We start from the raw sequence: 18112 nt of genomic DNA, 5'->3' as shown, positions 1-18112 counted from the left end.
CATCTATGTGCAGGACTGGCCAGCTTTGTCTGGGATGCCTGATACAGTGGAGTCTTTGTTCATAATTGCACAGCAGGTTGATATAGAAAAATTCACTCCTCTCTGCCCCTAAGTCCATCAGTGGATAAGAACACGGCATTTTTGGCTAGTAGTCCTCACTACTAGCTTCAAGTTCTTCTCTACCAGGCTGCCTCCATCCTCATGTGCATCCTCTGCCTCATCACCAGAGGCAGACATTTCCAGGGAGTGGTGCTGGCTTAGGCTAGACTGCATGAGAGGAATCCCTTAGGAACATGGCTGGAGCCCCAGATATGGGCTAGAAAATGCTGGGCCTTGTCAAGGTTCCTGCCCTCCTGGAGCTGACATTCTAAGGTGACTCACCCACCATGTAAGAATACACACATTCAACAGAAGGAAGCCAACTAAAGCACAGAAGGAGAATCAACACTCAAGTGGGTGGAGTGAAGAGGCCCTTCCAGAGCATGTGCAGACTTGGAAATGGTTTCAACATCTTTGTTTTGGGAGGGGAGGGGAGGAAAAGAGGTGACGTCAATGATTCGGGCAGAGGTGCTGGGCCATTGAGACAAGCAGGTAACTCTCAGGCAGTATTTGCTGAGAGGCAGAGTGACAGCATGAATGGATGAGAGGGTGGGAAGTCAAGGGCAATACCAAGGATTTGGTAACAGCCTCAGTTTCTTCACTCATAAAACAATGGTGTGAACCTTCCGGAATATCGAGAGCGCTGAGTGAGCTGGTGCAAGTCAAAGACTTGGCGAGGCTGGTGACCCAGGAAGTGATAAAGAGATGGTCTCTCATCTGCAAGTGTGGGGGAGATCCATCTACATCAGCTTGAATGTGGAGTCCTCTGGATCTCTCTCTCTGAAGTCACCTCCTCAGAGAAGTATTTCTTGGTTGCCCCACTCCTACCAGTGACAACTTGATCCTAGAAACCTTCCTCCGGGCCCTAAGCTTGCTGGTCAGCACTGTCCCTGCTGAAGGAAGCCCACAAAAGTAGTGACCCACCATTTGTATCTCAATGTGCCTGTGGTCACCTTTATCTTCAAGTTCAAAGTTCCCTGGTCAGGTTCTCACCAGAAACCATAGCTCTCCCCCTCCCCCTCCTTACTCACATCTGCTCAATAGTCAGGTTCAGGTTGGGGTAGAGAGGTTCCCAGGCAGCCAGGATAGTTGCAGGTACTGTAGAGCTATGTGCTTGTTGGAGGAAGGTTTGTGCCTTCTAAATCCCCCCCCCACACACACACTTAGTGTGAACAGCTTGCATGGGCCTGATATGTGGGCCTCAGTGTAGAGCCTGGACTGTTCTAGAAAATTAGGCTGGTTGGCTAAAGAGAAGGAGGAATAACACGTTTATTTATACAGCTCTCTCTTGTTTTGTTTTTGAGACAGGGTCTCTCTATTTAGTCCTGGTTGGCCTGGAACTTGATATGTAGATCAGGCTGGTCTTGAAATCCTTCTACCTCTGCCTCCCAAGTGCTGAGATTAAAGATGTGTTCCACCACACCAAGTTTATTTACTACACAATTCTTGCGTTGACCCTAGATTTTCTTTGTGTGTGTGAAGTGGGTTCATGTTCCTGTGTGTGCTCACAGGCCCCACATGCACTGGGAATCAGGACAAGATCCAGCTGTCAGTCTTTGTCTTCCATCTTGTTTGAGGCCGGTTATCTTTGTTTTTCTTATCTCTCCCCACCCCATGTTCCCCTCTTCTTTTCATACGCCAGTCTAGCTTCAGAGGACTCTCCAGTTTCCACCTCCTAGCTTGCTCCGGGAACATTGGGGTTATAGACTGTGCTTTATGTGGGCTCTAGGAGTGCAAATATAGGTCATTGCTTTTGCTGAGCAAGAGCTTTATCCCTTGAGCCATCTCTCCAGCTGACCTCTATGTTTTATGGTGGTCCACAGCTGTAGGGTGTGGTGTTGCGGGGGTGTGTGGAGAAGAGGAACAACAAGTTTGTTATAACCAAATCAACATGCGAGGAAGGAAGTTTTATTTAGACTTATAGTGAAGAGTGCAGCTATGTCCCGCGGAAAACGGGGGACAGACAACATTTAAACATACCTATGACATTATGCTCACGGAGGTGCCTTCATTTCCATGAAAAAAAAAAATCCTAACGGACAACGGGGACAAGAGAAAGTAGTATCCGGGCTTGGGCTCCCCTGATCCCCTAGCGTCAGGCTGTTGGCATCCTTTTGGCAGTGCCCGCGGCCCGCCACAAGTTATTCGAATTCCGCATAAAGCGCGCGCCACACAGTCTCACCAACCATGCTCTGACGTTGTAGGACGCGAATCTTATTCGTGGAATCCACAGCTCGGATCATCTTACTCCACAAAGGCTGGGAGCGGAAGGCTAGAAGTTCTCCGGGTGGCTGCCGGGTCCCTAGGCTGGGGTCGGTGGCACCCCACTTCTGTCACGTCAGCAGCGCTGGCCAATCAACTATTGCAGCCAGGCGAGCACGGCGCACAACGGACCAAGCAGTGAACGTAATGTAGGACTACATTTCCCACAATGCTAAGGGGGACGTAGCTTTGCGTCACGTTAGGCCCCCCCTATCCCCTTAAGATTTAGACCAATCACAGCCGCGGACCGTGTGGGCGCAAGGGATTGCGGGTTGTGTAGTCCAAGCTCAGTGGGACTGCAGCCCCCAGTGTTCCGCGCGCGTTAGGGAGGAGCAGTGCGGCGGCGCGGGCGGCCGTCGGGGCTGGGCGGCGGCGGCGGCAGCTAAGAGGGCCCGGCTTGTGGGAGCCAAGGTGGGAGCCAGCCTCGGCGCGCGGCCACCATGTCCGCGCCGTCGGAGGAGGAGGAGTATGCGCGTCTGGTGATGGAGGCGCAGCCGGAGTGGCTGCGCGCCGAGGTAAAGCGGCTGTCCCACGAGCTGGCCGAGACCACGCGTGAGAAGATCCAGGCGGCCGAGTATGGGCTGGCGGTGCTGGAGGAGAAGCACCAGCTCAAGCTGCAGTTCGAGGAACTCGAGGTGGACTATGAGGCCATCCGCAGCGAGATGGAGCAGCTCAAAGAGGTGAGTGGCCGGCTGCGACCCCCGCCTCGGGCGCTAAGGTCACCCTGCCCAGTGGTGGGAGGTTCCAGGGGTGGGGCAGGAGACCTAGAGTTGCGGTCCAGGGCAGTGGCCGTGAGTGACCGTGCTCGGCCCGGTGCCTGGTTGCTGGGGTCTAGACTCCCTGCAGTCCCACTCATCCGCTAGTTTTCTCTGCAGGCCTTGTTGGCCCTTTCGTTGAGGACTAATGTCCTGCTATGGTTATTGCTGCCTCGGGTGTGTCTGTGTAAGTGGTGGGGGGGGGGATGAGCAGATGATGTCCTTACAGCTGGGGCTGTCCGTGCAAGTGACCCCTGGGAAAGACTGGACCTGGGGCTGGTTGACCACAGTTTGTCACCTTCAAGCAAATCACTTACCCCCTTTTGGAGCAGCTGCTTTCTGTGCTATTATTCTGGTTTCGTGACTGCCTGAGGCTGAGAAGGAATGGATACAGGGCTGAGTGAGTCGCAGCTCCTGGTTGCCTATGGCCCTTGACAGGCCGGCTTTCCCGGTATCCATCGCATCTGTGTGGCTTAGCTCTAGCTCAGCCAGCTTTCCCCCCATCTCATTAATGGTACTCCCACTACTGGGATGCATGGCTTCCATCGACCGCTTCCTGTCTTGCTCTGTCTTATAGGCCCTGCCTGTCACCATGGAATCTGTGTTCCTTCTGTCAGAAACATGGTGATTTGTGTCATCCCACTGTAGGGAGAGAGGTTAGACCCCCCTCCGCCCCCCAGGCTGGCCAAGAGCTTGGGGAGAGGCAATAGGAGGTAGCTGGATAAGCTTTCTGGGATGCTTTAAGTGTTAGTGACTCTTCCGTCCTTCTTGATTCCCCAACCTTGTTCTGGTGACTGTGGGGGAAATGCTTTATGGGAGAAGGACACACGTGAGTTTGGACTAACCCCTTCTTATTGCTTATAATGGGTGAGCCATGGGTGAGCCATAGGTAAGCCATGGGTAAGCTCTCCTCAGACCTTAGCTTCCAGCGCTGCAAAGTAGGAATACAGCTTTGCCAATCCAGAAGTATTGGTCTCTTAGTATTCTATATTTGGAAAGGCCTGGCATGAGGCCATACAGGTAGCTTGTTGGATTATCCAAACAGTTTCCCTTCCCTGTCAGACTCAGTTCTGCTCTTGGGTATTCATCACAGGCTCATCTTTTGATACGTCTGCTCCCAGCCAACTTTGGGTAGGTGCCTGAACTCTTCAGAACCTCTCTTACTTTTCTGGGGGAATGAATCCTTAAAGTCTGGGTAGAGCAGGGCTGGATGAGTCCCAGAAGTGGCTGCTTCTTCGGGTGGGTAAGAATTGAGTCTTCACACAGAATTTCAAATCTGTTGCCTATCAGAGGACATCAGTAACTTCCTCAAGCCAGGCTCCATTGGCAGAGGGTTGACCAAAGGAGTGGGATGGGCAACCCCCCTGGAAGGAGAGTGTCAGGTAAACTGATGTTATAGATGAAGGTCAGGACTGTGAAAATATGGAGTGGGTGTGTCCTCTTCCCAAATCTAGTCTTCAGTCTGGGGTTCCCCTCCCCCCCTCCTTGGTCCTCCAGGCAGGTAGCAACTGTTAATTATAGTGCCACTCCCTTTGCATATACAGATTGGTTGCCTTCCCACTTCCTTTGGAATGCCTGTGAACCTCTCCTGGGAAGCCCACTATCCTCTTCTGAATTAGCAGATTTCCTTCCATGTACAATGAAAACAGGCTGTGGGTGACCTAGCTGGTCCTCACTTCAGTGACTTCCATTGGTCAGCCTCATGCAAATATTATTATGGGTAGAATCATTTTATGGCACAGTGAAGAACAGTGGCACACATCGAGCCTTGTTATCTGGAGGGAAACCTCTTAGGACGTGTGGAAGAGGGTGTGATCTGTTCTCTAGGTGCCCTTTAGGTATTTGCTTAGCCTAATGCCATCCCCATACTGGCTATATAGGCTTGGGCAGACTGCTCCTCTCCCTTTTGTAAGTTGGGATAAGGTTTCTTTCGGAAGTTTCTAGTAGAATCCAGAGGAATGCATCAGCTTCAGAGAGTGTCGCCAAAAGTTTGTGCCTATTTGCCTCTTGACAGCATTGTGTCTGTCCCTCACACCCATGCCAGAGCAGGCTCTTGTCAAACTCTTTAATTTTGGTCAGTATTGTATTTGAAATTCTAACTTCTTACTTAAAAAACAAGTCAAGATTTAAGGAGACAGTGTATGTGGGAAGTTTTCTCCCATAGAGAGGTGAACTGTTTAAGTTGTTTGTTCCTTTAAAAGTGGTAGATTTAGTTACTAACAAGTTAGGCTGTAGTTGAGATGCTTGTACTCTTGTCCGCATTTAATCATGCAAGTCTTTGAGGTGAGGAAGCTGTCTGACCTGGGTGAAAGGGTTTATGACCAGATCTAAGGACAGACTTGTGGTAGGTGAGCTGACTCAGTTTGACCCCGCTGTCTTTATTTCTGAGTGAATGGCTGTGTCTTGCTGATAATCATGGTCTGGGTGTTGACTGACCTACAGGTGGAGAGGATGTCCCATGGCCTGTTTTGCTGATATTTTGTTTCTGACTCAGTAAGGGCCACATCTGTCCCAAGTTATTCTGTGCCTCTTTTCCTTATATCCAGCATGGTGGGGAAGAGGATTAGCTGGACTTTTGTCAGTTTCTTCATGGTCCTAAATGGTCATGAAACAGCTTGCTGTGTCCTGTGCTGAAGCTTTGGGTATATAGGTGTGCTGGGCTGCCAGAGCAGGGCAGTTACCGTACGAGAATGGGCTGAGTTCAGCTTCCCCATCTCTGTCATGAGAGATTCCCAGAAGCAGTTTCCCTCCACCTGGGCTTGGTCCATGAACAGGCCTGGACACACCCTCATTGCTGTCCCCTGTCACTTCTGGTGTTGCTGAGCTGTGTGTATCACCATGCCTATGTGGGTGGAATCCAGCGTCAGGCTGGGCACAGACCCTGGCACCTAGTAAATGCTTTGTCAGCCTACCTCCACTTTGTCATTCAGGCCTCAAGCTCCTCACTGTAGTGCTTGTAGTACCTCCCTATGCCTGTTTGTCTTTGCTTGGCTATCTGCTATTGCCACCTCTGAGGGCTGCCCTGTGTGTCATGCCTTGCCAGTTTGTGGGGCCACTCTGCATCTCCCTTCTTCCTGGAAGTCGCATTCACCTCTCAAGCTTAGACACTTCCTGGCAGGCCCTTTGACTCTGGGCTTGCCTAAGTTGTTGTCTCCAACCCTTGTGCCACTTGAGGAGGCAGGAGTGACGAAGGGGTTAGCAGAGGGTGCACTTCAAGGTACACAGATTGGTGCCCTGCCAACATGAGGCCCAGCTTTCTGGAGTGTTTGCTTCCAGAGAGGGGAAAGTCCTGGTCTAATTTTAAATGAGTGGTGGTTCCCCTGATCCTCTGACATCCTCAGACTGTCCATTTCTGAGCAGACAGATCTTGGGGGTGGGGGGAAGCACAGGAGCCACAGTGTGTTTTGTGGGCTCATGTGGGGTGTCAGTAATGGGCTGTCTGTATGAAGGTGATTTACCTGAGGGTCTTGCAGATCCTTGAGGCACTTGTGAGGAGGTTGTACGCATCTGTACAGTGCCCTTGTGGTCCACCTTCTGTTGGGTGACCTTCCTTCTTCTGGACCCACCTTTCTAACTATGAAATGGTGGACAAGGGGTCATGAAGGAATTTGACAGTCCCTTCTACTTTTAATAATGTGTTTAACTGCCATATCAGACCCTGGTGGTGTTCTGAGGGACATGGGAATCAGATACCTATACCTGGCAGAGAATCTGCCCCAGGCATGTGAATGGCCGCTCCAGGCCATCCCTGCCAGCGTGTGGAGGCGTGGCCTTGGCCACCTTCCCCTGAACACAGGACTGGCACAGCTGTGATGGAGTGAGCCTGTCTTCAGAGATGCCAAGCATATTTTGAGGCTTAGCAGGTGGAGCCAGGGGGAGGCCCAAGCCTAGTGCTGGGAGCTTATCACTCTCATGGGAGCCAGCAGGCCTCCGAGAAGTCAGGCATTGCCTGAGCAAGAAAGGGGGCTAATTGTATGTGCTTCCCAGTTCTGTGATGGCAGAGTTGTGTTTGGGGACCCTGTCTGGGCTCTCAGGAATTGTGTGGCCTTCAATGAGCCACTCTTTTGTCTAGGCCTTGGTGGCTTAATAATGGTGCCTGTCACAACAGTCTGGCATACTAAGACTACTTGGATGGTCATTATCCTTCTCTTAGATCTGAGCAGCCACCATCAGCAAGAGCCCTGGCCCAAGTTCATGTGGGATTCCTGCTGGGTCCACTCAGGAACCCAGGTCTTTATTTGTGTGGAGAACAGATTTGTTCTTGCCAGTTAAGGGTGCACCCTTTCTAGTCAGGCCTTCTTTTTCATATGTAGACCGAATGACAGGTTGTTCTGCACATGAGGGTAAAGATTGATTTCTTTACCAGCCATGTTGTGATGACAGTGTGTGACTTCATGACACGTAAGCTCAGATAGGTGAAGGCTGGGCCTTAGGCCCCTCTGGTTCAGTATGCAGAGTGAAGCAGAAAAGAGTAGTGTGGCTGTTCTATCCACCTTCAGACCAAGCCTGGATGTGGATAGAAGTGGATAGAGGCCAAGGGCCAGGGCTGAGGCCAGTCCCCTCAGTTTCCCTAAAGCCGGGTGGCCACCCTGCACAGGTGGATGATGGTGTGGAAGAGAGCAGGAGTGGAGAGCCTCGTCACTGTTAGACGTCACTGTTGAAAACTGTACATTTTAGGAGATTCAGGACATAGAGCAGAGCTACCAGTGTCTGGTGTAGAACCTGTGCAGTGATGAGAAGTGGGAACACTGGGTGTTTCTCCTTTTGGTCCCTTTTCCCATGAGTATGTGTCAGACACGGACACCACAGCACAGGGAAACCCCGGTGTACCTGCCACAGTTTTTCAAAAAGTAGAAGAATTGTAGGGCTTTTGTATTTTGGTTTGGGTTGGGTTTTAGTTTCGGGAATCAAAGGCGTCTGCCACCACTTCAGCCTGAAGAGTTGTAGTTCTAAGCAAAACAGAAGTAGAGAGAAGGGTTCCGTGGACCCAGCCATGGTCCTGCCTACACCTGCAGTTTCTAGCTGTGGCGGGTCTTGCTTCTGTGCCTCAGTTCATCTTGCTTTGTTACTTCTGTAGAAGTAGCTCTGTTGAGAAAATGGAGTATTTTCCTACAAAATAAGAGCTGTTGAGTTTTCAAGCCTGAAACCTAACAATTCCTTAATGTTATCTGTTTATCTGAGCAGCCAGCACGTCAGTTTTCCCAGCTTGGCTCAATTGGGATTTCTAGAGTTATTTGTCTGAAAGTGATTGATATGTGAGGGAAGATATGAAAATATTGGGAATTTTGCATTGCTTGTGTGTCATTTCATTCATTAAAAAACAGCAAAGGGGTAGGAGATGTAGCTAAGCTGGCAGAGAGCTTGGCAAGCCTGCACGGATCCTTGGATTTGATCCTCAGTGCCACGAAGACAGGGTGAGATGTGCACACCTGTCAGCCCAGCTCTTGTGAAGTAGAGGCAGGAGGATCAGAAGGTCAAGATTATCTTCAGCCTCATGGTCAAGGTCAAACTAAAGGACATGAGACCCTGTCTCACATAACACTAGTGAACTAGAGCCCTGGGCACAGCTGGCCCCAGCCACGAGAAAGCACACTTGTATGTCTGATTGGAAAGTTCCTATATCAAGTGAAAAATATCTGCCTCTCACCACCTCATAGACACCCCAGAGCTTCCAGCCTATGACACCACATCCACACCAGCCCCTCAGCACCTTGTTAAAGCCAAGTGTCATGTGCCAGAATTTCTGTGCTTTTAACCATTGACTCTATCAAACTGTGCTGTGTCTTTATCATTCATTTAAAAACAGATCACTTAGGGCCATTCTAGATTTACAGAATTTCAGACAGTGCAGAGTTCTGGTGTAGACATACACCCTTGCTCATCTCATTCAAGTAGTACCTTAGTGTGATGCATTTGTTACAGTCGATGAACCAGTCAGTACCAGGGAGTTGTCATAAAGCCTGCACTTGGTCTAGCTTGTTTTTGCTTTTACCAGGTGTCCTGCTTCTATCCCAGGGTCTCATCTGTGATGCTATGTTACATTTGGTCACCATGTCTTCTCAGGTGCTCAAACTGTGATGGTTTCTCAGATATTCCTTATTTTTGGCAACTTTGACAGTTTAAAGGAAGATAGGTGAGGTGTTCGATAGACCTCACTAATGGGGACATTGTTATTTGGTATTTTTGAGTGGGTTTGAATGACAGGTTCAAAAGAGGACAGTCATGGTCCTGTCTTCTCACATACCAGGGGTCTGTGCTTCGCCATGGCTTTTGTTGACTGAGGGACAGGGTGAGCAATGTAAGAGATTGGTTTCCGAGGTGGTAAAACAGTTGTGTATGGCACTAGAAGGCTATGAAAGTGACACTGTCCACTTGTCCAAGCCAAGTAACATGAACAAAAATGTGAAGATTTTGAGACAGTGACTCGCCTTAGTCTCCACAGATTTCTCCACATTAGCCTTGTTCCTTTGCCTATTTCACTCACTGCTCTTTGGGAAGAACTCAGCAAAGTGTTTGGGTGTTTCACACAGTCCTGTCTTTTGCTCTCACTCCCCCTTTAGTGTTTTATCAGAGTGGACACATTGGAATTTTACTTCATTCACTGGGTTGTAATAATAATTTGGCTGCTACAACTTTTTCTAGCTTTGGCTTTTATGATCCTGACAAAGCTCTATTGTTGTGGTTTTTTTGTTTGCTTGTTTGTTATTAAGCATTCTGTGTGTGTGTGTGTGTGTGTGTGTGTGTGTACACGTGCACGTGTGTGTATCAGGGAGTGTGTAGTATGCAGGTGCACATATGTAGAGAAGTCAGACATAAGGTTGGGTGTCTTTTTCAATTGCTCCCCACCATGTTTTTCAGGATAGGTTTTTTCACTGAACCTACAGTGCACTGATCTGACCAGGCTGGCTGGCCAGCAAGGCCCGTCCCCACTGTTCTCCTGTCTTGCCTCCATGGTGCTGGGGTTGTAGATGCCTTGTATATAGGTGCCTTTGTTCTGAACTCACTTGAGCAGCAAGGACTTTACTGATTGAGCCATCTCCCCAGCCCCTAGTTCAGTACCTTTTTAAGCTTTCTGATACTACAAGATGTTCTATATTTAGTTCTGGAGCCAGCTATTTCTCCCAAGAAGCCCTAGTTGCTTTAGACGAGCGAGATATTAGAAACAAAGATCTAGTTGCTCATTGTACCAAGTTTGGCTAATACTCGGCCCTTCAGCCACAGGGGGAGTAGTGTCCACTAAGTCACAGACACAGTATCTGCAACCAGGAATTCACTTACTTCCCCATCACCACATGCGTCCTTCTCACCACCTGCTCATCTGGAGCCTCCTGCCCCAGCAGTGAGACACTTGGCACCCACCATCTGTCACACTGTCACTCACTGGTCCTGGTTCACATGTGCAGGTGTCCAGATGGTTCATGTGTGTCCCAGTAGGCTACGTCACCAGCTTTTCGCCTTTAGTTTTATGTATTTCTCTTTACCCCACAGTTACTTATCCCATTGCAATATTTCTGCACCATTCATTTGTAATTTAAATTGTTTGACCATATTATGCATTCCATCCTAGGACCCCCAATATAGATCTTTAAAACATTCACATACATTAAGATCTTTGATTGCTGCCTCCTTCTTCTTCTTCTTCTTCTTCTTCTTCTTCTTCTTCCTCTTCCTCTTCCTCTTCCTCTTCCTCTTCCTCTTCCTCTTCCTCCGCCTCCTCCTCCTCCTCCTCCTCCTCCCCCCCCCCCCTTCTTCTTCTTTTTTTTTTTTTTTTTTTGCATTGTCTGGCTTTGACAAGTGCAAGTGCATAGTACCCTTCTAACTTGAAGAAGAATCACTTGGATTTCATCCACTCACTCTCCCCCCACCAAGCCTCTGTCAGTCACTGATCTTTTTGCCATCTCTAATTTTATTTTTATCAGAATGCCATGTGACTGGAACTATGGAGGTTCATCTGTGTCTTCATCTCTTCCCACCAACTCTTTACCCACTGAAGGGTGTTTTGGTCGATTTACTTTTTCCAATAATGAATAAACCTACTGTAGACATAAGTTTTCTAATCTTCCGGATAAATACAGGAATGAGGTTTAAACTCTTATTTAGTTGTGTAAGAAGCGGACCCGCCTTCCCAGCTGGCTGGTCTGTTTGGTATTTCCACTAGTAGTGAGTGAGCGTCCCTGCTGCCCCATTCATGCTAGTGTTCCCTGCTGTTGCTGGACATTGGCTGTTTTAGTGTGTGCACAGGGGGATGCTGTAGCTGCCCTTTAGTTTGCAGATCCCTGAGGACGCATGGCCCTAGGTGTCTTTTCAGCTTTTCAGCCCATCGTTATTATTTTGCCATGCTCAGGTTGGAATCCAGGGCATTTTTCTTTTGCCCCTTTGCCATTAGTCTGATTTGATACCTTCCCTGACCTTTTGGATGTCTTCGATCCAGTTGCTTGCTTATTATTCAGTTTTAAGTGCTGTTTTTAGTACATGTGTGGCCACAGCAAGCAGTTAGCTGTTTTGAGTCTTAAGTCCCAGAGCACACTAGTCTTTTCAGTATCTTAGTGGTGTCTTAGACAGATGTTCTACTTCATGCCATTCTTGCTTCTGTGTTTTTAGTGTTGCGAGCTTCATAACCAAACCCAGGGTCATGTTGGTGTTTCTTTTATTTTAGCTACCTTCATAGTTCTCCACTTTTCATGTGAGACTCTGGTGTCTTGTGAATTAACTGTGAAGAGTGTAAGACTGATTATTTTGTGTGTGGGTGTCCAGTTGGTTTGGTGTGGCTAGTGGCCTTTGCTCCTCTGTCAAACGTCATTTGGAAGTACTTGTATGGTTCTTTCTAGGTCCCCTGCTTTGTTCCATTGAGCTATGTGATTTTTCTTTTGCTAGTACAATGCTGTTTTAACAGTGTGTTAGCCACTTTATTGGGCTTCTATCTTTTTAAATTAATTTATATATGTGTCCATATATGTGTGAGAGAGAGAAAGGAGAGAGGAAGGCATATATGTGTGGTAGTGCATGCAACGCTGCACTTGTGCAGAGGCCTGAGGAGGATATTGGGTGTCCTGATTTCACCTTATTCCTTTAAGACAGGGTCCTCAATGAAACTGGAGCTTGGCTGGTGGCCAGTGTGCCCCAGTGGCCTTTCTACCTTTGCCTTACTTTGCCTCTACCATTACTGGTGTTACAGGAGTGTATTGTCATGCCTGGCTTCTTGCAAGTTCTTTTGGATTTGAACTTTAAACTCGCATGGTAAGCTCTTACCCACTAACCTGTCTCCTCTTTATGTGTTTTTACTTTATAATTTTGTATACCCTCCCCATGCCTGTGTGCTCTGACACTTTATAGAAGTCAGTCTTCTTTCCACCTTATGGGCTCTAAGGATGAAATTCAGGTCATCAGATTTGGTGGCAAAGGGCTGTCATCCCAGCTCTTCTTTATTTATTTTTGTGTTATGACTCAGTCCATCTTTTCCCTCATCCCATCGCTGTGCCTGAGTCCTCACCATGGGTTGCCCTACCTGTAAGAACTGAAGTCTGAAAGACCGCCCTATTCCCAGAAATCCCAAGGGTGAGCGTGGCTCAGAGGACTGCTCTCTCCAACCCCTCCAAGAAGTCATCTTTGGTGACTTGAGGTTGCCTGCACTGTTCCTTTAAGGACCCCACATACAATCCCACACTATAGATCTTGGTGAGGATTGTACAGATTGCTTTCTCCAGATAGCAGCTGTGGTTTGCATTGTGGCTGTGGGACCATATCTGAGTCCCATTCCTGTTACTAGAACAGAACATCGATGGCTGTGGCTGTTCTTGCTATTATAGTTGGACTGGATCTTTCTATTACTAGAACAGAACATCAAAAGGAAAGGGCTTATCTGAGCATACGGTTCTGGAGACTGGAAAGCCTAAGAGTATAACATCTGTACTTGCTGGCCTTCTGCTGAGGGCTTCTGCTCAACTCATGGTTGAAAGCAGAGGGAAACTTGGGAGGCAGAGGCAGGCAGATTTCTGAGTTCGAGGCCAGCCTGGTCTACAGAGTGAGTGACAGCCAGGGCTATACAGAAAAACCCTGTCTTGAAAAACCAAAAAAAAAAAAAAAAGAAAGAAAGCAGAGGGAAAACAGGTGTGTGGCTGCACAAGAGGGCACTCATCATTCCTGAAGGCTCTCTTCTTGTCATGTTTGTCTCCTGTTAGTCCCTGCCTCCCAGAACTGCTATATTAGGATGACAAACTAGTCAACCTAAAGCAGACTATGACATAGTCCATGGTAGTGTCTAAAAGAGGACATCCAGGATGATAGGATGTGAGAGTCATGTGACAGCGTGAGAAGGAATGGAAGGCTCCACGGTGACTTGACAAGGCCAAAGCATGAAACACTACAAGGATTGGAGATCAGATATCTGTGGTTTCTCTAACTTTTAGGAAATGTAATCCCAGAATCCTTTAGTGTGAGCCTAATGATATCACTTCAAGGTATGCAAGTCTCTTGTGGTGGGGACTTGCCCCAGAGGACCAGGGTTAGATGTGCACCAGGGTATGTGTCATTACTGCATCCTGAGACAGGGCTGAAGTGTTGCAGTGCTGTCCACAGGCTCAACCATTTTCCAGAACCTTCAGAATTAGAAAATGGAGCCTATCTATCTTTATGGCCTGTAATGGTCTCTCATCTCTCTTGGGCTCTTTTCTTGTTATTGGTCCTGTGGGGAGAAACCCCCTAGGGTCTAGGTAGAAATGGCCTGTACTTGAGATTCTTTTGTCACTTTCTGACCATGAGCCTCACTGATTTCTCTTGCTTAAATAGGCTGGTGAGATGAAAGAATGTGGCAAGGGCTAGAGACGGTGAGAAAAGTGGGCTGCTGCCACAGGCACCTGTGCTCTGTAGCTAGCCTGCTTCAGGCTGCTCTGATGCCTGGTGAGTTGTCTTCTTCTGGCCCAGAGCAGATGGGAGCTGGATGCTGCCCATGGGGCCCCTCCTCCTGTCCTGACCACAGGCTGCTAAATGGAAGTCCTGTGTTGAGCCAGCTGCTGTGGAAGATGACGGCTGGTCTCCAGGCCCCAGTGCTGGGCTCTGTGTCCTTGGATAGGGAATCCAGGGTCTCCAGGGACCTCTCCCAGTCCCAGGGCTCAGTTGGCAGGAGCTTGCCTGCTGACACCAGGGCAATTAGGGTGTAATCTTCTCTAAATGGTGCCCAATTCTGGCTAAATCCCTTCTGCCCAGGGATGAATCCCCAGTTTTCTAAAAGCAGCTTAACATTTGGACGCTGCCCAGAGCAGCTGGGGTTCTCAGTTGGCAATGGAGTGGCCCATGTGGATTGACACAGGCCTCACAGGCAGCGGAGGGGGACCAACAAAGACAAAGACCAGTGACAATCATTATAGCCCTATGCTGTTTTGGGGTGCCTCCAGGGCCTCTGGTCTTAATGACCATTATAGTTGTAAGTGTAGGGCTCCCTGGGGAAGGAAGCTGTGTGGAAGTTGCCTCAGCTTCTTGCTGATGAAGTGTCTTTGTAGTGGCCTGGGTTTGGTGGGCTTGGGCAGAGGTCCACGCAGCTCCTGACTTTCTGGAAACCTTCTTTCTCTCACGGGCTTTGCTGCAAACACAGAGATGGATTTTGCTAATTAAAAAAAAAAAATCCTGGTGATTCCCTGAGTTGAACTGCTTGACCTTTCTGAGCCCTAGTTTGCCTGCCTATGAGATGCAGAGGTAAAGGTCCTTTTGTATAAGGCACCGGATAAAACCCCTTTCCTCTCTTGCTGTCTCTGGGAGCCTGCATTGCCTGTGCCTACTCAGGAAGTATCCTTTAAACAATGGAAGTCCATTGGAAGTCCTCCTTAGGATCTTCTCACTCAGCAAGAATGGGTGTGAATAGCTGGCTAGAGTTGATGTGGGGTAGGGTCTCCCATCATGCCTCTTGGGACCCTTTAAGGGAGTTAACAGGTCTGTGTGCCCAGATCTGCCTACATACAAGATCATGTTGGACTTTTAAATATGCCAAAGCTCAGGCCACACCCAGGGTGATTAAATCCTCATTAGTATTGATGCTTCTGAAATAATCCTAGGGATCTAAGTGGAGACTCAGTCCCTGTATCTGAAACTTGCCAACATTATCCACTGATAGGATTGGTCCATGGATACCAGGGGCTATCCAGGACAGCTTTGTGCTCCTCTCTGGAGTGTTCATGAGCCTGGGATGTGCCTGGTAGAAATGAGGGGGACCTGGGAGAGGGCTTGTCTGGGAGCTACTGCTCAGTCAGCAGGGTCCTCAGTCAGTAGGATCGGAGTAGGAATGAGGAGATGCCTCTCTCCCGATGTCAGCCCACCCAGTCCCACTCTGTATCTTGGACTTGTCATCTCCATCTGTCACAAAACTGTGTCCTCATATCTATTACAAATTCGTTACCTGTATCCTTTCTGAGTTTCTTCTGGCTGTTACACACAGGCATCCCCTTCAGTCTCTGCACCTGCTGAGAAGAGGCACAGACTTCTTGCCACTGTAGTGCACTAGGCAGATTGCCCTGTCTTGCAAGGTCAGTTGCCCTGCCTCACCATTTATGGTTGGGATGCTCCTGCCTTGCTTCCTGCAGTGGTTGAGGGTGATGTTGGCTTAGAGGACACTCTGTTGTTCTGGGATTGCTGCTGGACTTTCCATCACTGCATAAGCAGGTCTAGACCTCCCTGCTGACTGTAGGACTAATCCTGTGTCCTGACTGATGCTCAGAAGCACCTCACATACAGGTTCCCATGAGGGTGATAGAGGATAGGGCCCTGGATGCAGGGGCTTTGGAAGGGAGTACTAGCATGCAGGTCCACTTTGCTGGCTGAGGGTCTGAGGCTAAGTAATTCTTTACAGAACTGCCTGACTTTCCATACCGGGCCAAGACAGTGGCCATTGCTCTTGCCAGGAGAAGTTATATCATGTCCCCTTTGGACCTCTGTTGACACCCATGTTCTAATGTCTGGCCTGATTGAAATACAGGAGGGAAGACACAGGGTTCTTTCCAGCCATCCAGAAAGTTCTTTCTTCATATGGGAGCTTAGTGGGCCTTTCTTAGAACAGAAGCTGCTAGGAGACCTTGCTGCTCACTGTTGGGATTTGTGTGAATCACTGCGACGGAGAACTGAGTTCTGATTTTGTTTGTTTGTTTGTTTCTTTGTGTAGCCCTGACTGTCCTGGAACTCACTCTGTAGACCAGGCTGGCCTTGAACTCAGAAATCTGCCTGCCTCTGCCTCACAAGTGCTGGAATTAAATGCATGCACCACCACTGGTGACTTGTTTTTATTTTTTTTTAAAAGATTTATTTTATTATATATACAGCATTCTGCCTGCATGTATGCCTACAGCCCAGAAGAGGTATGGTGTTGCTGGGGGTTGAACTCAAGACCTCTGTAAGAGCAGTCAGTGCTCTCAACCTCTGAGCCATCTCTCCAGCCCCTGAGTTCTGTTTTACACCAGTCTGTATTTTTAGGGCAGCCTTTGACCCCAAAGGTATCTGTTCTATAGTGGGCTGCTATAATTTCATTGTTTATGAAGATTTATTTTATTGGTACTGAAGAGATAGTGGTTTGGAGCAGTGACTGTGTTTCCAGTTTTAATTCACTTATATGGAAGCTCCTAACAGTTTATAACATCAGTCCAAGGGGAACTGGTGCCCTTTTCTGGCCTCTGAAGTCACCAGGTACACATATGATACATAGGCATACATGCAGACAAAGCACCCATACACATCAAATAAATAAAAATTTTAAAAATATTTTATTTTAAAATTATGTGTATCTAGCTGGGTAATGGTGGCACATGCCTTTAATCCCAGCACTCAGGAGGCAGAGGCAGGCACATCTCTATGATTTCGAGGGCAGGTGGTTTACAGAGCAAATTCCAGGACTGCCAGGGCTACACAGAGAAACCCTATCTCAAAAAAAAAAAAAAAGAAGAAGAAGAAATGTGCAAGTGCTTGGGTGTTTGTGTGTATGTGTGTGTGTGCGCGTGCGCGTGTGTGTGCACATGTGTTGTGCTTGGCTGTGTGCATGTGACCATAGGTGCCCATGGAGTTCAAAAGAGGGTGTTGAATCCTCTAGAGCTGGAGTTACAGGCAGCTGTGAGCTTGGTGCTACAAGTTGGGAGTGAACAGCAGCCCGTGTGGACCAGGCTTCTTGGTGATGTTTGCATGTGCCCATCTTCCTTAGGGGATACCATAGCTCCTTTCCCCTCCACATGTGCATTACAGGCTTCCAGGAAGTGAGAAAGTACCTTCATTTCCTGCTTTGTTGCTAGATGTCAAGAGGGAGATGATTTTCTGTGGAAAGTAGGGTGAAACTTGGAACTTGTTTTGCTTCATTTGAAGTAGGTTTGCCCACTGCTAAATCCAAGCTTCCCAGGATCCAGGCCACACCACACCACAGAGCAGGTGTGCCTGCTCTGGGAATAGATGTTTCCTATTCCCCAGATGATTCTGTGAAACAAGCAGGAGTTGGTCAGGCTCTGTGACTTCTGGCTCATAAGTCTCAGACTTTTTGCTCTTTCTGTCAGACCCTCTTGGGGAAACTTGTTTGGAGACATGTGTTCTCAGAGTTGTTTTCTTAGTTCCAGAAGGACGAAATATCCTGTGAGAAGCCAGCAAGCTTCTGTGAGGGCAAACTGAAGTGCAGTGTCCCTGGAAATCATCGATTTTCTTCTTTAGGACCATTCTTGCTTACCTTTTAACAGCTATTGTCATTGTCTCCTGGGCCTTCAGCAGAGCTGGAACAAGCCTGTGCTTATAGCCTGAGTTGTTTTCATATATAGCAGTCCAAGGTTGGTGGCGTTGATGTGACTGGAGGTTGGGAGGGAACACCTCCAACATAGCAAACCCAATAAAGAAGGCTTAGAGTCTGCTCCTGGTGTGTCTAGAGAGCCCTGCCTCCCACTGTGCAGTTGTGTCCACTTGTGTCCAGTACTGCCTGGGACATTCCCACAGGCCTCAGGCCTTCCTGTCTTGGGTACAGGTTGTTACCAGATAGAATAGTCAGGAGC

At 48.4% G+C, this 18112-nt stretch overlaps 1 protein-coding gene across 2 annotated transcripts in view; it reads left to right on the top strand.

Annotated features, from left to right (window-relative positions):
• Window positions 1-2778: 2778 nt before the first annotated feature.
• Window positions 2779-18112, top strand: part of Bicd2 (BICD cargo adaptor 2) — a 49546-nt gene continuing 34212 nt past the window's right edge. For both annotated transcript variants that reach the window (XM_028763252.1, XM_028763251.1), the window contains exon 1: window positions 2779-3041. In XM_028763252.1, coding sequence (XP_028619085.1) covers window positions 2802-3041 — 240 coding nt within the window. In that variant the 5' untranslated portion in view covers window positions 2779-2801. The remainder of the gene's footprint in view (window positions 3042-18112) is intronic.

Source organism: Grammomys surdaster, unplaced genomic scaffold (genome assembly GCF_004785775.1).
Source record: "Grammomys surdaster isolate TR1022 unplaced genomic scaffold, NIH_TR_1.0 137, whole genome shotgun sequence".
Taxonomy (NCBI): Eukaryota; Metazoa; Chordata; class Mammalia; order Rodentia; family Muridae; genus Grammomys; species Grammomys surdaster.
This window is presented reverse-complemented; position numbering and strand designations above follow the sequence as displayed.